At 48.1% G+C, this 21,117-nt stretch overlaps 2 protein-coding genes across 3 annotated transcripts in view; one reads left to right on the top strand and one right to left on the bottom strand.

The window, feature by feature from the left end:
• Nucleotides 1-225: 225 nt before the first annotated feature.
• LOC144328306 (low-density lipoprotein receptor class A domain-containing protein 2-like) lies at nucleotides 226-9,332 on the top strand. 2 transcript variants are annotated; one of them, XM_077930975.1, is made up of 5 exons: nucleotides 226-652; nucleotides 4,482-4,946; nucleotides 6,089-6,238; nucleotides 7,105-7,242; nucleotides 8,887-9,332. In XM_077930975.1, the coding sequence occupies exons 1-5, from the start codon at nucleotides 529-531 to the stop codon at nucleotides 9,108-9,110; spliced, it is 1,101 nt and encodes a 366-aa protein (XP_077787101.1). In that variant the 5' UTR covers nucleotides 226-528; the 3' UTR covers nucleotides 9,111-9,332. The 2 variants fall into 2 exon arrangements, with proteins under 2 accessions (XP_077787101.1, XP_077787100.1); XM_077930974.1 differs by lacking the exon at nucleotides 8,887-9,332 and having other exon boundaries at nucleotides 227-652; nucleotides 7,105-8,305.
• Nucleotides 9,333-13,829: 4,497 nt separating this feature from the next.
• Nucleotides 13,830-21,117, bottom strand: part of LOC114602823 (basement membrane-specific heparan sulfate proteoglycan core protein-like) — a 218,570-nt gene continuing 211,282 nt past the window's right edge. Inside the window, exons 100-105 of the mRNA XM_077930973.1 lie at nucleotides 20,829-20,907; nucleotides 19,585-19,626; nucleotides 17,996-18,066; nucleotides 17,568-17,651; nucleotides 16,479-16,582; nucleotides 13,830-14,597 (exon numbers count right to left, since the gene is read on the bottom strand). Coding sequence (XP_077787099.1) covers nucleotides 14,425-14,597; nucleotides 16,479-16,582; nucleotides 17,568-17,651; nucleotides 17,996-18,066; nucleotides 19,585-19,626; nucleotides 20,829-20,907 — 553 coding nt within the window. The 3' untranslated portion in view covers nucleotides 13,830-14,424. The remainder of the gene's footprint in view (nucleotides 14,598-16,478; nucleotides 16,583-17,567; nucleotides 17,652-17,995; nucleotides 18,067-19,584; nucleotides 19,627-20,828; nucleotides 20,908-21,117) is intronic.

The following is a 21,117-nucleotide window of genomic DNA, read 5'->3' as shown; positions in this document are numbered from 1 at the left end:
AGGCGTGGCACCACCCTCAGCCAACAGCCCAGCAGTGTCTGACAGCGCTCTTGTTTCCCATTTGGCTGGCTTTGCTTAGACCCATCTTGCATTTGTTTCAAAACTGCCAGCCTCAGGCGTGGGATCGTCCAGAAAGCAGGTGCGAGCTGGCACATGGCGATGCCAGGAGCCAGTTCAAGATTCCAGAGGCGTTCGGTTAGATTGCCCGAGGCAGGATGTTTGCATCGCTCCATCCGTCTCCCGTCATTCCCATGGCAACTGAGCGATGTGCAGACAGCGTCTGCAAAAGCCGGCATGAAGGAGGGCAAAAGTTAAGCTGCCCGTTTGGAAAAAACACACACTTATACCAGGATGGGACTCTTTTGCAATAAGCTTGCCAGCCTCTCCTTTTGTTCCCTTGTCAGATCACGCAAAAGCAATCCCCGGCTTGATTTGGTCACCAGGGGCTGGGGTGGTCGATTTAAACCCTGCTTCTCACAGCTGTTGCCATTTCACACACTCCTGCCTTTTCCTCTGCTATAGCCTGGCATGCAGGGGCTCCCGAAAGAGACCAAGATGAGCAAACCAGTCCATCGAGGAGGCTTGCAGGCGTGGGGGAAATGGCTGCTTCTCCTGAACGCTGCTGTCCCTGCAGTCTCCCCCATGCAGACAGGTAGGCTGAAACTTTAGCTCAGAACTTTCCAAACGTTTCCTTTCTTTTACATTTTTCTTTTGCAATTCAACAGTCACAATTTTTATTAAATTTCTGTTTTACATTTTAGAATATTCACTTAAACAACCTTAAAATATCAATGACTTCCCTTCCTCTCTTCCCATGGTTCATTTTGCACAACATAAATCCCTGCATATTTTATATAAACTAAACCATTCAGTAGTCCATTATTACATCCATCAAAGCTTATTTACACTGTTGAATTTATCTTAATGCTGCCCATGTTTTCAAGTGTACACAATTTTCCTCCATATATTCAATAAACATCTTTCCAATCTTCTCTAAATGTATGTTCTTCTTGTTCTCTTATATGTTAGATCCGCAATCTGCGCGTATTCCATCAGTTTAAGTTGCCATTCTTCTTTAGTTGGGACCTCTCTCATTTTCCATTTTTGGGCTAACGAAACATGAGCCACAGTAGTGGCATACATAAATAGCCTTTTTTGACACCTGGGAATTTCCATCTGAGTTATCCCCAGGAAAAAGGATTCTGTTTTGTGTGTGTGTGTGTGTGTTTTTTTTTTTAAAGGAGCTTTCCAAACTTTTCAGGCTGGTGACACACTTTTTAGACATGCATCATTTTGCAACACAGTAATTCAGTTTTACTAACGAACCAGAGGTTAAACTAACCCCTTTCCAGTCCCAAGAGAAGCATTTGCACAAGACACTGCAGCCAGCACAGTAACCGGTCGCGACACAGAGTTTGGAAAGCTCTGCTTTAGCCGGCTCCTCAATTTCCTTCCCAGGCGATTTTGGATTGACATCTTGGCTTGGCCCCTAAATCTCTACCAGACGGGGACTGGGTTGGTGATGGGAGCTGGAGTCAAAAGACCTAGTGTAGCATCCAGGTATCTTAACTTCCCTTGCCTGCCTCTTTTTTCCATGCTGCTGGTTTTCATGGAGTCAATATGGCTTGGATTGTGGCTGTAGCACAACAAGGTTGCCACAAAGTGCTGTGTTTACTGCCCCAGGAGAGATAATAATCATGAGCTGAGAGTAGGGCTGGGCGATATATCGTCCAAAGCTGGTTTGAAGTCCATATTGTGATAACGATTTCATAATTTTTGACCTGGCAATATATCATGAATCATGATTTGTGTGCGCGCTATGCTATACGATGCAGGAAAAACTGTGAAGCCAGGCAATGCCTCTACATAGCTCCATCCTTATGACTACATTATTACATGAGCACTGTTCCACAGCATTTGATATTTTCATTTACATACATTCATTTGAAATAAGATGGGTTTATGAAGCAATTCTACACAGTTTGGTACCTCGCTTCATTTAAAGATTTTCAGAGACTTTGAGACTAAAGATTTCATTTTGTACTTGTTATGTTTTGAAGGAATTCTATAAAGATTGTCTATTGCGTATGTACATGGCCTAGACATTGCTGCCATCCTTATTTCAGGCATCATGATATATCATATATCACAGTGTTTACCTGGTGATATATCACGATGCTGAAAAGCAGCTATCGCCCAGTCCTGGTTGAGAGGTTCCCTGGAGATCATCTGGTCAAGTTGTGGTTCCAGAATGACCATTTCTAACAATTAAGCTGCAAAGTTTATTTGTTTTATTTACTTACTTACTTATTTATTTAGTTTATATACCGTCCTTCTTCGTAAGATCTCAGGGCGGTTCACAGAATAAAATACAAGGTAAAAACACATATAAATAATTAAAACAGCTAAATAATAACCTGCCCCTCCATAATTATACACCAACATAACAGCTACCTTGAACACTGTGTGGTTCAGAAGTGTTTGAAACCCTGTCTCCAGAGGCTGTTCTCACTCACTACTGGCAAGTTGGAATGAGCCAGTGACAAAATGCCCAAGTGAAATTTCCCAGAAGCTGGTGGTGGGTGGGTGGGGTGGGGGGACCTCTTGAGTACAGCCTCTCATTCTTCACACTAGGATGTATGGAAATTATGAGGCTGATGGGAAGAACTAGAGGGCCAGAATTCCTGGGTTTAATGGGCTGGCCGTTTTGTTGCTTCTGGGTAATGGTGAAAAGGAGGGAAATAAACGAGTGCCGGGTAATTGAGACAGCAGTTGACATTAGGCAACACAATAGAGTCTTGTGGCATTTTAAAGACCAAGAGATTTATAGTGGCATAAACTTATGTGGACTAAAGGAGAAGGGGTCTTTAGGCCACAAAGGTTTCCACTACCATAAATCTCTTTACCAACTTTAAATTGCCACAAAACAACCCTGTCCTCTGTTGCACTCGACAGCAGCAAGGCAACCATCCTCTGGGTGTTATTCGGGTTAAACAGGCTTCCTTTGGCCATCTCTGGGCCACCAATGAGCCCATGGTAATATGCTGGGTGTTGCAATTAGTAAATAATTTAAGCTCGTGCGATAGTGTGCTCATTTAGCACGCTGATAAATGCTTGGTGAAGTCATCCATTTTCAAACAGCTGTGACAAGAACATTAGGCTAAACTCTCACTCGCCCCCCAAATCTCTAGTAATTTCATTCTTAGAAGCAAAACGAAATAGCCAACGTTGCACCTTGTTGACTGCAAACTGCACACAGTTGTACAAAAATTGTCATGGAGGATAGTTCTGTCTGGAGATTGGTACTAAATTAAGCTTCCACTTTCAGAGGCAGTATACCCCATAATATCATGTATGGGGAGGGGGGACAAAGGAAGAGGTGGAGAGGCTGCAGCCTCATGCCCTGATTATGAGCTTGAGTCATCTCTTGCCAGTAACCGAATGTTGAATGAGATGGACTAACCAGCTTTGAGGTGTAATAAACAAAATCTGCCCTTATTCCCTTATGGGGGACACAAGAGCCCTTATTGTAGGTTCTCCGTCGGTGTTCGGGGATCCAAGGTACGACTGTATAATGAATTGAAAAGGATGTTTAAAATAACTTTTGTAAAAAAAAAAACCCCAGAAGCTTTTCTTTTGGGAATTATAGTGACAGAACTACCTAAGCTGTACAGAAACTTATTCATGTATGCTACTACAGCGGGAAGAATGTAACTCGCCCCAAAATGGAAAGAAGCAGAAGTCCCAGCAAAGGAAGAATGGATACAAAAACTTGTGGAATACGCAGAAATGGTGGAACTTACCGGGAGAATAAGAAATCAAGACAACAAACCTTTTATAAAAGAATGGCAATAGTTTATTGAATATTTACAGATAAATTGTAAACAGATAAGAACATTGGCAGGATTATTGTAATGACTTGCAGTTTTATAAGAGTACAGTGGTACCTCGGGTTACAGACGCTTCAGGTTACAGACTCCGCTAACCCAGAAATAGTGCTTCAGGTTAAGAACTTTGCTTCAGGATGAGAACAGAAATCGTGCTCCAGCGACGCAGTGGCAGCAGGAGGCCCCATTAGCTAAAGTGGTACCTCAGGTTAAGAACAGTTTCAGGTTAAGAACGGACCTCCAGAATGAATTAAGTTCTTAACCCGAGGTACCACTGTATATATTTAAAGTAGATGAGTAAATGGGCAAAGTAAGTTAATTTGGATATGCAGAAGGTATTAAAAATAAATTTAAGGAACAGCAGAATGGAGAGGGGAAAGGAAGTCAAGTTTTGAAATGTTAAAATGATTGTAAAATTAGTGAAATGTATAAATCTGAAAAGCAATAATAATAATAATAATAATAATAATAATAATAATAATAATAATAATTATATAATGGTTGGCTCTGGCCCGATCCAGAAGGTGGTTCTTCTATGTATGTCCTTGTGCCTTGCCAATGACTCTCCCTTTTCCTCTCCCTCTTGCCCAACAGTGAGCGTGGTCGATTTCTGCGGCCAGACCCTGCACGGGGATGGGATGGTGTTGACATCCCACCGAGACTCCCGCCGTTACTACTTTGTAGTGGCCAGCACAGACTGCCAGCTGACCATGCAAGCGGCAACCCCCAAAGACAAGGTCCAGTTCCAGTTCCGCTTCTTCCTGGTGTACAGCATGGTGCGCTCGCCTTCCAGCACGCTGGCCAGCAACGACCACCCCACTCTGGCACTTCCCAAGTCCAGAAGCGAGCGGGAGACCCCTGACCCTTGCACAGCAGGCTCCTACGTGCAATTCTACGATGGCCAAAACCACACCGCGAAGCCCCTGGGGATGCCGCTGTGCGGGAAGAACATCCCACAGCCCGTCACCTCCACAGGCAACTTCCTCACCTTGAGGCTTGTGACTCGCGGCCAGCAACCTCGTGTCGACTTTGTCGGTGACTTCACCTCCGTTCGAACTGGTAAGGCAGGAAGCCGCTGCAAATGAGCTGAGCAATGCCGCTCTATCTTATTTTAATTTTATTTTATTGCATTTATATTCCACTGCTTCTCCAAAGAGCTCAAGGTGGTGTGTGCCTCCTCATTTAATCCTCCCAATCCTAGAAGGTAGGTGAGCAACTGGGCTCCAAGGTCACCCAGGGAGTTTCATGTTGCCCAGTGGGGGGATTTGAACTCTGGTCTCTCCTGGGTCCTAGTCCAACACTTGTAACCCTAAGGGTAAGGTGCAGGTGATGTGGACCACTGGGCTGCTGTCAGGGTAACGGGCGCTGTGGTCTAAACCACTGAGCTTCTTGGGCTTGCCGGTCAGAAGGTCAGCAGTTCAAATCCCAGCGACGGAGTGAGCTCCCATTGCTCTGTCCCAGCTCCTGCCAACCTAGCAGTTCGAAAGCACGCCAGTGCAAGTAGATAAATAGGTACCACTGTGGCAGGAAGGCAAACAGCGTTTCTGTGCACCCTGGTTCCCGTCATGGTGTTCTGTTGTGCCAAAAGTGGTTTAGTCCTGCTGGCCACATGACCCAGAAAGCTGTCTGTAGACAAACGCTGGCTCCCTCAGCCTGAAAGCGAGAAGAGTGCCACAACCCCATAGTCACCTTTGACTGGACTTAACCATCCAGGGGTCCTTTACCTGTACCTTTTTAAAAATTTCAATGCTGGTGTTAAATGCATTTTAACTATTGTTTTAAGCTAGTTTGGGAGGTACATTCTAGGCAGTGCTTTTTATCTAGGGATACTCAAAGGTACGCTGTACCAGCACCTCACTGTAACCACTTCGTGGTGAGTACTGGCCCCTTTTTTTTGATAAAAAAGCACTGATTACAGTGGTACCTTGGGTTACATACGCTTCAGGTTACATACGCTTCAGGTTACAGACTCCGCTAACCCAGAAATAGTACCTCGGGTTAAGAACTTTACCTCAGGATGAGAACAGAAACCGTGCGGTGGCAGCAGGAGGCCCCATTAGCTAAAGTGGTGCTTCAGGTTAAGAACAGTTTCAGGTTAAGAACAGACCTCCAGAACGAATTAAGTTCTTAACCCGAGGTACCACTGTATAGGTACATTAAACAACAAGAACAGCAAAATCTGCCTTTCCCTCCCCTTGCAGGCTTGAACGCTTCGGCCTGCAGCACGGAGTCGTATTTTCCCTGCCACAATGGAAAATGCATCCCTCCCAGCCTAGTCTGCGATGGCAGCAGTGTCGATAACTGTGGGGATGGTACAGACCAGGCTGCCCAGTCCCCAGCCTGGTGCAAAGGTTGGTGGCTGTAGAAGGAAGAGGGTGTGTGTATGTGCTGTTATAAGTAAAAAAAAAAACAAAACTGCTCCTTTTCCCTTATGGGGTACCCAAGAGCCCATATGGAGTCCCTTTGCAGGTTCTCTATCGGTAGGAGAAAATAATAGAGGCCAACCAGAGAATATTGAGAAGCAAAGCAGCTAGTAAGCCTGATCTTTATTGAACTGTTGCAACAGGGTGCTCCCCCACACGCAGGAGAGAGGAGGAAGACCCCAAACCATGCGCGCAAGCCCTTATATAGACATTTTAAATTGCCCGCCCTGGAGTCCAAGACCACCCCCAGAAACATCATACCTACATCACAGAAAATGCGGTCTACAACAGAAATCTGAGTGCATTGTTTTTATCATGTCTGCCAGGTTACCTGTTAATGGTCACTTGACTGGATTACCTGGGGATCCTGGACATTCTTTTGTTATGATAACTACTGGGCTCACACCCTATTCATATCTTAAAAGTGCCATTAAGACAGGATTTGTGAGCAAAGAGACAATGGGGAGAGTTTCCATTTTGACCTTGCAGAGAAATATTTGAGGCCAATTTGTTCAGGACTTTTTCTATGGGGTTTCAGACATGTGGTTTATATACAGTTATGAACATTTATTTTATATATTTATGACCTTAAAATTCTTATAACAGTGCCATTCCTTGCTCATGATCACTTTAAAAAATGGGTGAGAAAGTGAGGCTGAATGCCTGAGCCTGATGGCTGCAGCGGCCCCTTAAGTTGTTAGGAAAGGGAGGAGGCTACGCCCCTCTGCTTTGGTTTCTCCGTGGCAGCACAGAGGCCACTACTGTTTTTGACTCTTTCTCCTTTTCAACTCCAGGCTCACCCACGCTCCTGCCGCCCTTGAATAATGCCGAGGCCTCTTCTGCAGTTAACGCCCTGCCAAGTCAGGTGACCTGCGCAGGACCCCAGGAAAGCCAGCTCCTGCCCCCAGGCACTGCCACCTGGGACAAAACAGGTACAGCAGTACCATTGCTGGCAGGAATGAGGCCTTGTAAGAACTTGGTTGTTTATAGTGTGCCATTTGGGAACTCCCTGCCTGTTGATACCAAGCAGGTGGCTATCACTGTACTCTTTTCAGCTAAAACCACAGTTCTTTCTTACCTACAAAAGGCGATTCTATGTTGTTTGGCACAATGGCAACTCTTCAGCTCGCCCACTCACTCTAACCCCCACCCAAGTCTCTGTTGGGATACTGCCAGGGAGATAACGTCCATCTGAGCCCCCAAGCCGGCTTCCGGACGATCCATCGACCTCCCGTAGTCACGCAGTCACGCGGTATCAACAATTAGCGGCACGAAGCCTTTGGAAATAGATTGCCACATTCCTAGGCTGGTGCACACTCTTTCAGCAGAATTCACACAGCAGAAGTTGCACAGCAGGAGAGCATATTTACATTTTATTCAACGTTGGTCAGAGCAAACAGAAGACATGACCGTCTGCTTCAGCGTTCAAGCACAGACAGACAAAAACGAAAGCAACAGCAAACATAAACATCCTGTAACAGGAAATACGCAGACTCTGTGATTCACAGCCTGCTCCCTCTTAAGGTGGAACGGAAATATCCTAACATCCTCCAGGTGCATACAGAAGAGAAAAAAAAGCCTCATACAAAGCATTTGAGGGTAACTCCCAGATCACCCTTATCTCCAGAGTGATAGTCAGACTATCTGTTATCAATCACCAAGTCAGCAGGAGCTAACAGGAAGACAGCCAAACTGCCATTCGTCTCCCCTGGAAATCTGCTAAAAACATTTTAAAAAAAATAATATTTATGCTTTTCAGGTCTACATTTCACTAATTTTACAATCATTTTAACATTTCAAAGCTTGACTGATTTCCTCCTCTTTCTGAGGTTCCTTGAATTTATTTTTAATATCTTCTGCATATCCAAATTAACTTAATTTGCCCATTTATTCATCTACTTTAAATATATACTGTTATAAAAGTGCAGGTTATAATAACCATGCCAACGTTCTTATCTGTTTACAATTTATCTGTAAATGTTCAATAAACTATTTCCATTCTTTTATTAAAAAGTTTGTATTCTTGATTTCTCATTCTTCCGGCAAGTTTTGCCATTTTTGCATATTCCATAAGTTTTTGTGTCCATTCTTCCTTTGCTGGGACTTCTGCTTCTTTCCATTTGGGGGCGAGTAACATTTTTACCGCTGTAGTCACATACATGAATAAGTTTCTGTACAGCTTAGGTAGTTCTGCCCCTATAATTCCTGAAAGAAAAGCTTCTGGTTTGTTTTTGTTTTTTGCAAACATTATTTTAAACATCCTTTTCAATTCATTATTTATCATATATAAAACATTTTTGTATAGCTAAGCCTATCCACATGCTTATAAAGTTAAAGTGAATTTGAATCTCTTAGTATTTTAAATTTTTGTAGGTTTTATTGTTGTAATTTTTTGATTTTCTTGTTCTACCCTTTTTGTAAACTGCTCCGAGTTTTTCTTCACAGCCAAGCAGTGTCTGTGTTTTTTGAAATGAACAACAGTATCAAAATAGCACAGCTGGGGCAATTGTTTGCTGGGGAAGACGATTTGTTCCATTTCCCTGCAACTGACCAGGCTCCTTCTCCTCCTTCTGCAGACAAACACAAACCTCTTTTTGCTTCGCTGGCTGCCATCCTGGGCGCTGCCTTCGTGTTCTGGTGCTGCTGGAATCCAGGCTGGTTCATCTGGAGGATGGGCGCTTGCAGGTACCTGCCCGGTTGCAATTCCGTCTGCGCTGCCTGCCACCTCTGCCCACGCAGCTGCACCCGCCGGGAGCCCCCCAAGGTCACCCCGCATGGAAGCACCGAGCCACCTATGTGACTACGAGGGGGGGGGCAGGGTCACTGGCCCTTAGTTTTAGAAGAGCATGGGCCAGAAGGGGTGCAGCTGGTAGTGGAGGCATGATGGGGCTAAGCCAGGGGTAGGCAACCTAAGGCCCGGGGGCCGGATGCAGCCCAATTGCCTTCTAAATCTGGCCCACGGACGGTCCAGGAATCAGTGTGTTTTTACATGAGTAGAATGTGTCCTTTTATTTAAAAGGCATCTCTGGGTTATTTGTGGGGCTGCCTGGTGCTTTTACAGGAGTACAGTGGTACCTCGGGTTAAGAACTTAATTCGTTCTGGAGGTCCGTTCTTAACCTGAAACTGTTCTTAACCTGAGGCACCACTTTAGCTAATGGGGCCTCCTGCTGCTGCCGCCGTGCGATTTCTGTTCTCATCCTGAAGCAAAGTTCTTAACCCGAGGCACTATTTCTGGGATAGCGGAGTCTGTAACCTGAAGCGTCTGTAACCTGAAGCGTCTGTAACCTGAAGCGTATGTAACCCGAAGTACCACTGTAGAATGTTTCCTTTTATTTAAAATGCATCTCTGGGTTATTTGTGGGGCATAGGAATTCGTACTTCTTACTTCCCCCCAAAATATATAGTCCGGCCCCCCCATGGTCTGAGGGATGGTGGACCAGCCCACGGCTGAGAAAGGTTGCTGACCCCTGGGCTTATCAGACAGATGTACTATACTGGCTGATTTCCCACAAGGTGGCAGGAGATGCCTGCTTCTTTCCTCAGTGGGTTCAAACTAAGGCACTTGGCACCAGGCCTTGAGATACGCTCACATCCACACCATGCATTTAAGAGCACAAGAAGAGCCTGCTGGATCAGGCCAATGGCCCATCTAGTCCACCATCCTGTTCTCACAGGGGCCGCCAAGATGCCTGTGGGGAACCTGCAACCAGAGCAGCACAAGGATACCCTTTCTTCCTGGGCTTTCCAGCAACTGGAATTCTTAAGCATTCTCTGCCTCTGACCTCCATGAACTTGCCTGATCCTCTTTCGAAGCCTTCTAGATTCTTGGCCATCACTGCCTTCTGTGGGAGGGAGTTCTCAAAAAAGGAGCCTCATTTTAAAAGGGTATAGGATGTCAAACAGATCAATCAAAGGCCTGGTTAAAGAGGAAAGTTTTTGCCTGGCACCTAAAGGTGTATAATGAAGGCGCCAGACGAACTTCCCTGGGAAGAGCATTCCACAGACAGGGAGCCACTGCAGAGAAGGCCCCGTTCTCATGTTGCCACCCTCTGGACCTCTCGAGGAGGAGGCAAACAAAGAAGGGCCTCAGAAGATGATCTCAGGATCCGGGTAGGTTCATATGGAAAGAGGCGGTCCTCGAGGTATTGTGGTCCTGAGCCATTTAAGGCTTTATAGGTCAAAACCAGCACTTTGAATTGGGCCCGGAAACTAATTGGGAGCCAATGCAGTTGGACCAAGATCGGTGTATTATGCTCAAACCATCTTGCTCTGGCCACTGAATTCTGCACCAGCTGAATTTTCCGAACCATCTTCAGAGGCAGCCCTACCTATAACGCATTGCACTAATCTAACCTTGAAGTTACCAGAGCACAGACAACAGTAGTTAGGCTATCCCTGTCCAGATAGGGGCCAAATTTTCCAGCATTCAGGATGTGCAAGAGTTCTTGTGTCATATACCACTTGGGTTTCATGGAATCAACCAATTGCAATGCAGGAATCTCTGCTACAGCCTCCTTGACAGATGGCAATCCAACCACTGCTTAAAATCTTCCAAGGAAGGAGAGTCCACCACCTTCCTCTGTCAAACAGCTCTTGGAACTGCACTTTTAAGGGAGCTTAGGAGACAAGCCCCCCCCCCCCCTCACAAGAGCTAAGAGTCCCTAGGATTTTTTGGGGGGAAGTCATGACCATTCAAGTGGCCCAAAAACACTTTAAATGTTCGGTGTGTGGATGGGGTTTCTCTTTTGCTCTGGGCCTGAGATCTGGGCCTGTCAGCTTATGACAGGGGAAGGAAAGCCTGTGTTCATCTAGCTGACTTCCCACTGTAAAAAAGGAAAAAGACCCGAGTTGTGGAATCAAGTCAAAGGAGACCCACAGATGTTCCCTCTCTCGTTTTATATCGAGGCACCAAGTCAGGCACCTCTTCCACTGATGGTATCAGAAGACTGGGAATGACAAGCTTTGAAATGTGGGTATTTTAGATCAAGTTTTAGAAAAAGTTTTCACCTTTTTGAGTTCATGGCTCCCTTGACCAACTACATCCTTTCTGTGGGCCTCAGGAGCCCAGTTATGTCACCCCTTGCTTGCAGAGCTGGCAGCCTCTCACCCTTTTTCAAACACCCTCCCTTGTGGAGTGTTCCCTCAGCCGCTCTCCTCTCCCATTTCCTTGGGAGTCCTCTGGGCAGCAGCTGCTGCTGCCCCTGGTCTCTGAGCTGCCCCCCTGCCCCAAAGAGAGGTGCTTCCCAGAGGCACCATTTGCCTGGGGAGCTTATAGCCAGGACTGCTGCAATAAACAGCCGCACAAGCCTTTGGGAGGCAGAGACACAAGAGGGCATTAGAGGAGGAAGGAAAGAGGGACAGAGGCCAGTGTTGCCCTGGCACCCCTGACCATCATTCAAGGCACCCCAGGGTGCCATGGCACACCGATTGAAACCCACTTTTTTAAAACATAGGACTGTTCTTCATCTGTTCCCAGCATAGTCATAAGGAAAGGCAGAAAACACTGGGGAAATTACTGAAATAGAGGGTTTTTTTACTTCTTTTGGGACGTGCAGCTGATCTACCACACTTGGTATGTACAAAATCAACCCAGAGACCAGTATGGAATTTCTCTGCCCTCCTGTGTTGTTTTCAGTTCCCATTGGTCAAGCTGTTGCAATGCTGTCCAAGGTAAAAGACCCCTGGATGATTAAGTCCAGTCAAAGGCAACTTCGGGGTTGCGGCAAGGAAGCCGGCGTTTGTCCACAGACAGCTTTCCAGGTCATGTGGGCAGCATGACTAAACCGCTTCTGGTGCAATGGGATACCGTGACAGAAACCAGAGTGCACGGAAATGCCGTTTATCTTCCCGCCGCAGCGGCACCTATTTATCTACTTGCACTGGCATGCTTTCGAACTGCTAGGTTGGGAGGAGCTGGGACAGAGCAATGGGAGCTCACCCTGTTGCGGGGATTTGAACCGCTGACCTTCTGATTGTCAAGCCCAAGAGGCTCACAGCGCCACCCGTTAAAGCACACAACTGTCCCACAAAGACTCCCAAGAACTGTTGTTTGCCTCTCCCAGAGCTAGTCCCCAGCACCCTTAACAAGCTAGTTCCCAAGATTTGTGTGTGCATGTGTGCTTTAAATGTGCGGCATGCACACAACCTCAGCTAAGACAGGGAGCCACAGACTTGACACACGGACTTTGGGGTTCAGCACCATTTATTTAAGAAAGAAAGAAAGAAAAAGAACAAATGGGGGAGGCAGGCAGGGGAAGCAAAAGGCAGGAACAGGTTCTGGAGCGACACAAGCATCATGGTGCCTCCCAGGCAGTATAATTCTGGTTCTGGAAGGAAGCGGGCAAGGCAGAGTGAACACTGGCGGCAAAGGCTCACACGGGGCAAGCCAGAGCCAGCCACACCATTAAGGGAATGTGGGAGGCTGGCTGGAGCACAAGCCTATGAGGCCCAAGCTCAAAAGATAAGCCTCTAGTGCCTGCTTGGCACCAGCACTGTCTGCAGGGGCAACACCCAGGGCTGTTTGAAGAGGGAAGGAAAGGCAGTATAGTTAGCTGAAGATCAGCTCCAAAGTCTGCCCTCTTCAGTGTCTTGGGGCTGAGAGGAGAAGGCAGCAGTCGAAACCCCTTTCCCCAGCTGCAATGGGCTCCTTCTGCCTCTCATCCCCCCGCAAAGCATCTTACCGCCCTCCTGGGAACGCTGGACGGGAAACTCCTGCCCTCCAGTGCTTGTGGCACTGGGAGGCTGGCAGGAGCTGCTGTGTGGGGTGCCCATCGCAGCTCTCCTGCACACGTTGCAACACTCTTGTCCCCACCCCTGCCCACGGAAAGGGTCCTCTGAAATGCTGAAGAGAGACCTGCCTGCCTGCTTCCCAGGCAGCAGATGAGGCTGCAACAGCTCCTTACCTGGCCCTGCCAGGCCCCGGGGTGTCTGCAGCTCTGGGGGACTGCACACTGCAATAGAAGGTGTGGATCTATGGGAGACCCCACGCAGACTAATAAGGCACTGATGGCTTGGGAGGGGCAAATCCCATTTCTGCCCTGCGGCGCTTAAGGCATGGGAACCATTGCCCGCTTTTTTGTGTTGGGCTCTCGGCTGCTTTCCGCGCCAGCCAGAGCACAGGGGAACTCCGTATGGCTTTGCATGTGTCACTGAGGACCAGGTGGAGAGGATGCTCTGAGGCGCCGCAGCCGTTCCTGGCTGGAACTCGTTCCAGCACTTCTCGGGCGGGCGCCATTGCCACTAAAAGAGAACCAGCGAGGCATTCATGGTGAGTTCCAGCACCTCTTTTTCTAGAAAAATAACACTGACCACAGCCTAGCTAGGATGAGTGAGAGGCGGGAGCAAACTCAATTGTGCCAGGCGGGCAGTGGGGCACCGCGACAAAACGCAGGAAGCTCAAACTTGTCCAAGTTGAAAAGCTTGGCTCATGCTGGAGGACGAGGGCAAAGGACCTCCCTCCCTCTTTGGTGCTCCTGCGAACTCTGTCCTGGCTGGAGTGCTGGATGCTGCTACGGCGTTGGGCACCATGATACAGAGACCCACCCAGCCCACGCCCACCCAGGGGAAGGGCAAGACAGGACAGTATCTTTGGTCACAACCTGCCTGGCCCAGCCCAGCCCAGCAGCGGAAGCAAGAGAAGCCACGCGGTCACCCCGCTGCCCACCCCTCGGCCTCAGAGCAGCCTCTTCAGGCTCCTGTCTGAGATGCTCATCCCTGGAAAACCTCGGGCACAGCACTGTCCAAGCGCCTCTCACGAATGCCGCTCTCCAGTCCTTTAAGTGTCCACCGTGCCCCCTCTCTCTCTGTCCTTCCACGTGAGGGCTGGGGAAGGTGGTGGGACGACGACAGGCCCTGCGTGGCCCCCATCGGTCTGTCACTTCCACAAAAAAACCCCTCACAAACCAACTCCCTCCCACGTCTCCCCACCCCACCCCCATTTTCTTTTGGTAGCAGCAAAGCACCATTTGTGAGTGTGTGTTTCTCTTTTTTAAAAAAATTCATAATAATAATAAAATAATAATAATAATAATAATAATAACAATAGATGTCTCTCAATTGGCCTGATGACAAAAAAATAAAACAGCGAAGAGTGTGGTTAAGAGGCAAGCCCGGCCTATGAGGAGCACTCCTGGATGTTGAGACCGGCTTCCGAGTGATGGTGCAGGTCAATGGGCTGCTGAGGCTGCTGGCCGGGCCGGTCGTTGATCAGCACCACGTTCTTGATGCAGCCCGTGATCCCTGAGGTGTACTTTCCCGCAGTCAGGGTTTGGATGTCAGGTGCTCCGCCTGCGCAGAGGGAAAGGAAGAGCCGTCCGTCAGCAAGTGTGTTCCCTGAAGGGGAGAGGCTGTTGTCCTCTTTCTCCTCCTCAAGTCACTGGGAGGATTCGAGAGGCTGGCAGGGACCACAGCCTCCATCCCAGCATTTTGATTTCCAGCATCATCACCGATGCTGCCTCATTTGGGCCGTGGGATTTAATTGCACAGCATCCTTCAGAGAGGCGTATAGACTTTTCAAGGTTCTCATATTGCTATCCATTTGTTCACAACTTGGGCCCACAAGTCACTTGCTACCGTCGCTGCCATGTGGACCACGTTTTTAAAATGAAATTCATGCAAGCTGCTTTCTATGTTTTCTTAAGGGAAAATGTAGAAACATGATTAGGGAAATACATTAAAACCCTTTTGTTGTGTTTCTCCTGGGTTTTTTTTGTAGGTGTTCTTTTTTCAAATTTTTTTTTTATACTTTCCATATATTTCACTGATCTTGCAATCATTTTAACATTTCAAAACTTGACTTCTGCAGTTCCTTAAATTTATTTTTAATATCTTCTGCATATCCAAATTACTATATTGGCCTGAATATAAGCCTCACTCCCCCCCCCCCCCAAATTCTGACCATGAAAAAGTTAAAATGCGGCTTAAATTCGCGACCTTACAAAAATTGGCTTTTACAATAACGCTGCTGAAACAGACATATGGTAAAACGGAACAGGCGTGAGTGCCTGCCGAATTTTAAGGGAGTGGCCTATATTTGGGTATTGTCTTTTTTTCTTTCTCCTCCTTGAATTTTAAAGGTGTGGTTTATATTTGGGTGCAGCTTATATTTGGGCCAATACGGTAACTTAATTTGCACATTTATTTATCTTCTTTAAATATATACTCTTATGAAACTGCAGGTTATTACAATAATCCTGCCAATGTTCTTATCTGTTTACGATTTATCTATAAATATTCAATAAACGATTTGTAGGAGGCGTTCCTGAAGAAGCATTGCTTAGCAAATCGATAATGTCTACCCAGGTACATCCTGTAGGCATGGGTGGCCCTGAGAGTGCTCTGAAAGTGACAAGACATTGACACAGTCCAGACTGAAGTGTAAAGCTTTGAGGATGAGGGTCCTTTGAACAGCCTTCCCAAATTCAGGAGGGCTGATGCCATAAAGTTGTCGTGCGGCACCTGTGAATTTTACACCATTTGCATGGAAAGGCTCTAGAAGTCAGGCAGCAACCAGTGTGGCAATCAACATGAAAGGAAACATGAAAAGCAATGCCCTCCTGCATGGAGGGCACATCCTGTTCTGTTGCCCTAGGCGAAATGGGAAGGTGCTTCCGCACTGCTGGCGCCCTGACCTGGGTTCTGCGGCAGCACCTGCAAAGTGGTGGTGCCGACAGTGGATTCCAGCAAGATCTTCTGAGATCTTGGCAAGATCTTGCCAGAAGCTGCCATCACCACTCAGTAGAGCATGAGTGTCACGAGTTTGAATCCTACATTGAGGCAAAAGGGTCCTGCATTGTATGGGGTTGGACTAGATCAGCCTTTCTCAACCTGTGGGTCCCCAGATGTTGTTGAACTACAACTCCCATCACCCCTAGCTAGCAAGGCCAGAGCTCAGGGATGATGGGAGTTGTAGTCCAACAACATCTGGGGACCCACAGGTTGAGAACTGCTGGACTAGATGTTCCGTGTGGTCCCTTCCAACTCTACAATTCTATGATTCTCTGGCCTGTTCCCACCCGAGTGAAACATAACAGAAGAAGAAGAAAACCTACTCAGTTGATGAGGACTGCTGAAAACTAAATGAAAAGGGGAAGTGTGAATCCCTCATTAGCCCATACACCCACAGTGCCCGGAAAGTGTTCCTAGTTTTGTTGAGATGAAGGCGCTTACCTATATAGATTCGACCTTTGGTATTCACCATGACGTTCTTGCCAGGAGATTCCCCAGCTACCATCTCCTCGCCGTCGACTTGAAGGAAGCCTCTTTTCCCTTCCCTGGAGGAGGAATGGGAGAGTGTGTCAGAAGGACGAAGGTGGTTTTGAGTGAGGTTGGTTGGGTTGGAGAGGATGAGCATGGATAAGGAAGTGCTTGTCGTCTGTCCATGGGAACAGAACTGGAAATGTGGTCCAAGGATATTCCACAGGGGAATCCTCACGTGGATGATGATGATGATGATGATGATGATGATAATAACAACAACAACTTTTATTTATACCCTGCCCTCCCCGGCCAGAGCTGCCTCAGGGCGGCTAACACCAGTAAAATTACAATAAAAACATAATGGGGGGGGGGACCAATTTAAAATACAGGTTAAAATGCAATTTAAAATGCAGCCTCATTTTAAAAGTAGCCCATACATCAAAACCGTAAGGGGAGGGAAAACATAAGGGTCAGACTGAGTTCAAACCAAAGGCCAAGCAGAACAGCTCTGTCTTGCAGGCCCTGCGGAAAGATGTCAAGTCCCGCAGGGCCCTGGTCTCTTGTGACTGAGCGTTCCACCAAGCCGGGGCCAGTACTGAAAAGGCCCTGGCCCTAGGTGAGACCAATCTAACCACCTTGCGACTTGGGACCTCCAAAGTGTGGTCATTTGTGGACCTTAAGGTCCTCTGCGGGGCATACCAGGAGAGATGGTCCCGTAGGTATGTGGGTCCTAGGCCATGTAGGGCTTTAACGGTTAAAACCAGCACCTTAAACCTGACCCAGTACTCCACCGGGAGCCAGTGCAGTTGGTAAAGCACTGGATGAATGTGATCCCGTGGTAAGGACCCTGTAAGGAGCCTCGCCGCGGCATTCTGCACCCACTGGAGTTTCTGGGTCAGCTTCAAGGGCTGGGACAGCATCCCCAGCCCCAGAAGCACACAAATTGCTCCTCAACCCGCCTTGTTCCGGGAACAGGGCCTATGCCTTTCTCCACCCCCTAACACTTGGGCTTGTCAAACTAGGGGTGTCCCAAGCCACATCTCTCTACATGTGTCTCACCGGATGGCTGTCACTCTATGCCATTCTCCATCATCAACTGGGTCTTCAGACAGGATGTTCACTTCTCCGCTTCCTAGCTGGTAACTGAAGGAAACACATGGCCAGTGTCAAAGAAGAAGAAGAAGAAGAAGAGTCTGGATTTGATATCCCGCTTTATCACTCCCCTTCAGGAGTCTCAAAGCGGCTAACATTCTCCTTTCCCTTCCTCCCCCACAACAAACACTCTGTGAGGTGAGTGGGGCTGAGAGACTTCAGAGAAGTGCGACTGGCCCAAGGTCACCCAGCAGCTGCATGTGGAGGAGCGGAGACGCGAACCCAGTTCACCAGATTACGAGTGCACCGCTCTTAACCACTACACCACACTGGCCACTCCGGAGCCCCAACGCAGAGCGGCCAATAGCGTGAGCTCTTATGCGGCCTTCCCTCACCTGAACACCAGGTGCCCGTCCTTCAGCCCGAGGCTGATGAAGTCCTTCGTTTTGGCGCTCTCTCCTTCCTCCTGTGACAGAAACCAAACGTTGTTTCTCACCTTCTCCTTTCCTTAGGAGAGGGCACCCCTAGGCATCAGTGGGGGGGGTCATGCCATAGAGGGAGAGAAGCCCATGAACTGCTAAGGAACTGGTACTGCTTCTCAGGTGCCACATTTTACTTTGTAAGAAATTCGTCTTTGAGTGTGGCAGCACCGACACTTTGCAACCCCTGGCCTACTGACATCGGTTGGGTGCCTTCACTGTACTCTATTTGGTGCCTGCTAAAAGCATTTTTTAAAAGGCAATTGCTTATCCAGACATGTAAAAATGTTGACAGGTGTTTTTAGCTTATAATTGATTTTAGTTAGGCTTAAATAAGAGCAATTCAACAGTGGAACAGTCCTTTGGTACGTGGTGGACTCTCCTTCATCAGAGGTTTTTAAACTGATGTTGGATGGCCATCTTTCGGGGATTCTTGAGCTGTGATTCCTGTCAGATTCCTGTGATTAGGGGGTCAGGTTGGGTGACCTTTTGGGATCCTTTACAACTCTACAATTCTATGATGATGATGATAAGAAATCCCTGCGCTGCATTATAATCACAGATTCATAGAATTGTGAAGTAGGAAGGAACCCCAAGAGTCATTTAATTCAACCCTCCCAGCAATGCAGGAATCTGGACCACCTCCAGAGGACAGAATGCTCTTGCCCCCATGGGCACCAGTCTATTGCCCACCAATAATAATAATAATAATAATAATAATAATAATAATAATAATAATATACCCCGTCCATCTGGTTGGGTTTCCCCAGCCACTCTGGGCGGCTCCCAACAAAATATTAAAACATAATAAAACATAAAACATTAAAAATTTCCCTAAACAGGGCTGCCTTCAGATGTCTTCTAAAAGTCTGGTAGTTGTTGTTCTCTTTGACATCTGGTGGGAGGGCGTTCCACAGGGCGGGTGCCACCACCGAGAAGGCCCTCTGCCTGGTTCCCTGTAGCTTCACTTCTCGCAGGGAGGGAACCGCCAGAAGGCCCTCGGAGCTGGACCTCAGTGTCCGGGCAGAACGATGGGGGTGGAGACGCTCCTTCAGGTATACTGGACTGAGGCCATTTAGGGCTGTAAAGGTCAACACCAGCACTTTGAATTGTGCTCGGAAACGTACTGAGAGCCAATGTAGGTCTTTCAAGACCAGTGTTGTGTGGTCTCGGCAGCCACTCCCAGTGATACTATGATTGCTTGTCAGACAGAAAGGTTAGCAGAGAGCATGGCCTGCAGGCTTTGGAGCAGACTAGTTCCCACATCGCTTTCCTGCAAATCTCCCTGTTACCTTTGCCAAGCTAATTCTGATCAGTGGTGGAGCTTTACCTGGCGCTTTTGCAGGCCTGTCCAGCATCGCAGCAACAAATTCTTCCATTCAACCAGAACATCTGCACTTGGGTTAGTCAGCCCCCGCCTCCCATGCTCCTTTCTCTCTGACCCCCTCTAGTCGCGCCTTTTGGCCTTCCCTTCGCCATGCCACAAAAACCAAGCCAGTAAATACCTCGTTAGCAGCATGCGGCTCAAGGCCCACCTCCCTGGTTGCCTGGGAAGAGAGAGAGAAAAAGAGGAGCACAAGCCACACTGGGGGGCGGGGGGTGCAAAGGAGACAGCTGAACACAGCATGCCTGGAAAGCGGGGGAGAAATGGCAGAGGTGAACAGCAACGGCATCCATGCAACGGGGCAGGGTGTGTGCATAAGACATGCTGGTGCTGGGAGAAAGCAGCCTTCCTCAAAAGAAGCACATCGTGCCCAGGCAACAGCAGAGGAGCCTGCAGGGTCTCGCAGCAACTTGCATGCCGTCAAAGCAGCAGGCGGGCTACTGCCGTCAAATCTTTTTAGTCTGGATGGTATAGACATCCAGACTAAAAAGATAGCCTTCCCTCCCCAGTGCTGCAAACCTCTCTCTCTACCACGTTGCAGATCAAGCAGATTTTTTAAATTAAAAAAACGGTAAAGGACCCCTGGATGGTTAAGTCCAGTAAAAGGAAACTATAGGGTTGCGGCGCTCATCTTGCTTTTCAGGCCAAGGGAGCCGGCATTTGTTCACAGACAGTGTTCCGGGTCATGCAGCCAGCATGACTAAACCGCTTCTGGTGCAACAGGACACCATGACGGAAACCAGAGCGCACAGAAACGCTGTTTGCCTTCCCACAGCAGTGGTACCTATTTATTTACTTGCACTTTGAAGTGCTTTTGAACTGCTAGGTTGGCAGGAGCAGGGACTGAGCAACCGGAGCTCACCCCGTCGTGGGGATTTAAACCGCCGGCCTTCCGATCGGCAAGCCCAAGAGGCTCAGTGGTTTAGACCACAGCGCCACCCGTGTCCCAGGTGAAGGAGAAGCTGTCCCCACACTCCTGCTGATCTTTGCAGCGCCATTCATCAAGATGGCACTGGCTTGTGAGGCCTGGCACAAAGACGGCCCTTTATTTACTTGTGATCAGTGAAGAGGCCTTACCAACACTTTGGCGTCACGGGCTGCTGGCCTTTTCATCCCCCTGCTCAGTTTTGCCAGGATCCAACTGCCCCCTCGCCCTCCACCCCTCACCCACAGCTTTACATCTCCTGTTTCCACCTCCAGCCTCTGGGAGAGGCAGAGAGAAGGCCCCAGGTTCAATTTCCCCATAGCATCTCCAAGTAAGGATCCCCTCCCCCCCAAAACCAGTCTGAAACCCTGGAGGGGCCACAGCCAGCCAGCGTAGGCCACACTGAGCTGACGGACCCCTGCTCTGTCGCATTCACTCACCACGCCTTGCCAGAGGAGAAGCCCATTTGCTGAGTTGGTGCGCACTTCCAGCTCGATCGTCTCTGGTGAGTCCGGGAGGCTGCAACCAAGAGAGAAAAAAGAGACCAAGCGATGAGAGACTGTGCACAGCTCTGCTGCGTTAGCCAGTTTCCCCACAGCCATCTGGTTGGTCACTGGGAGAACAGAACGCTGGATGAGATGGCCGTTCGGTCCAATCCACCAAAGCTCTCCTTAGGGACACCCGTTGTAATAGCAGAACCTCCTTGCCCAGGAGCAGTCTACCTCTGAT

This window comes from Podarcis muralis, chromosome 7 (assembly GCF_964188315.1).
Source record: "Podarcis muralis chromosome 7, rPodMur119.hap1.1, whole genome shotgun sequence".
NCBI classification, from domain to species: domain Eukaryota; kingdom Metazoa; phylum Chordata; class Lepidosauria; order Squamata; family Lacertidae; genus Podarcis; species Podarcis muralis.
This window is presented reverse-complemented; position numbering and strand designations above follow the sequence as displayed.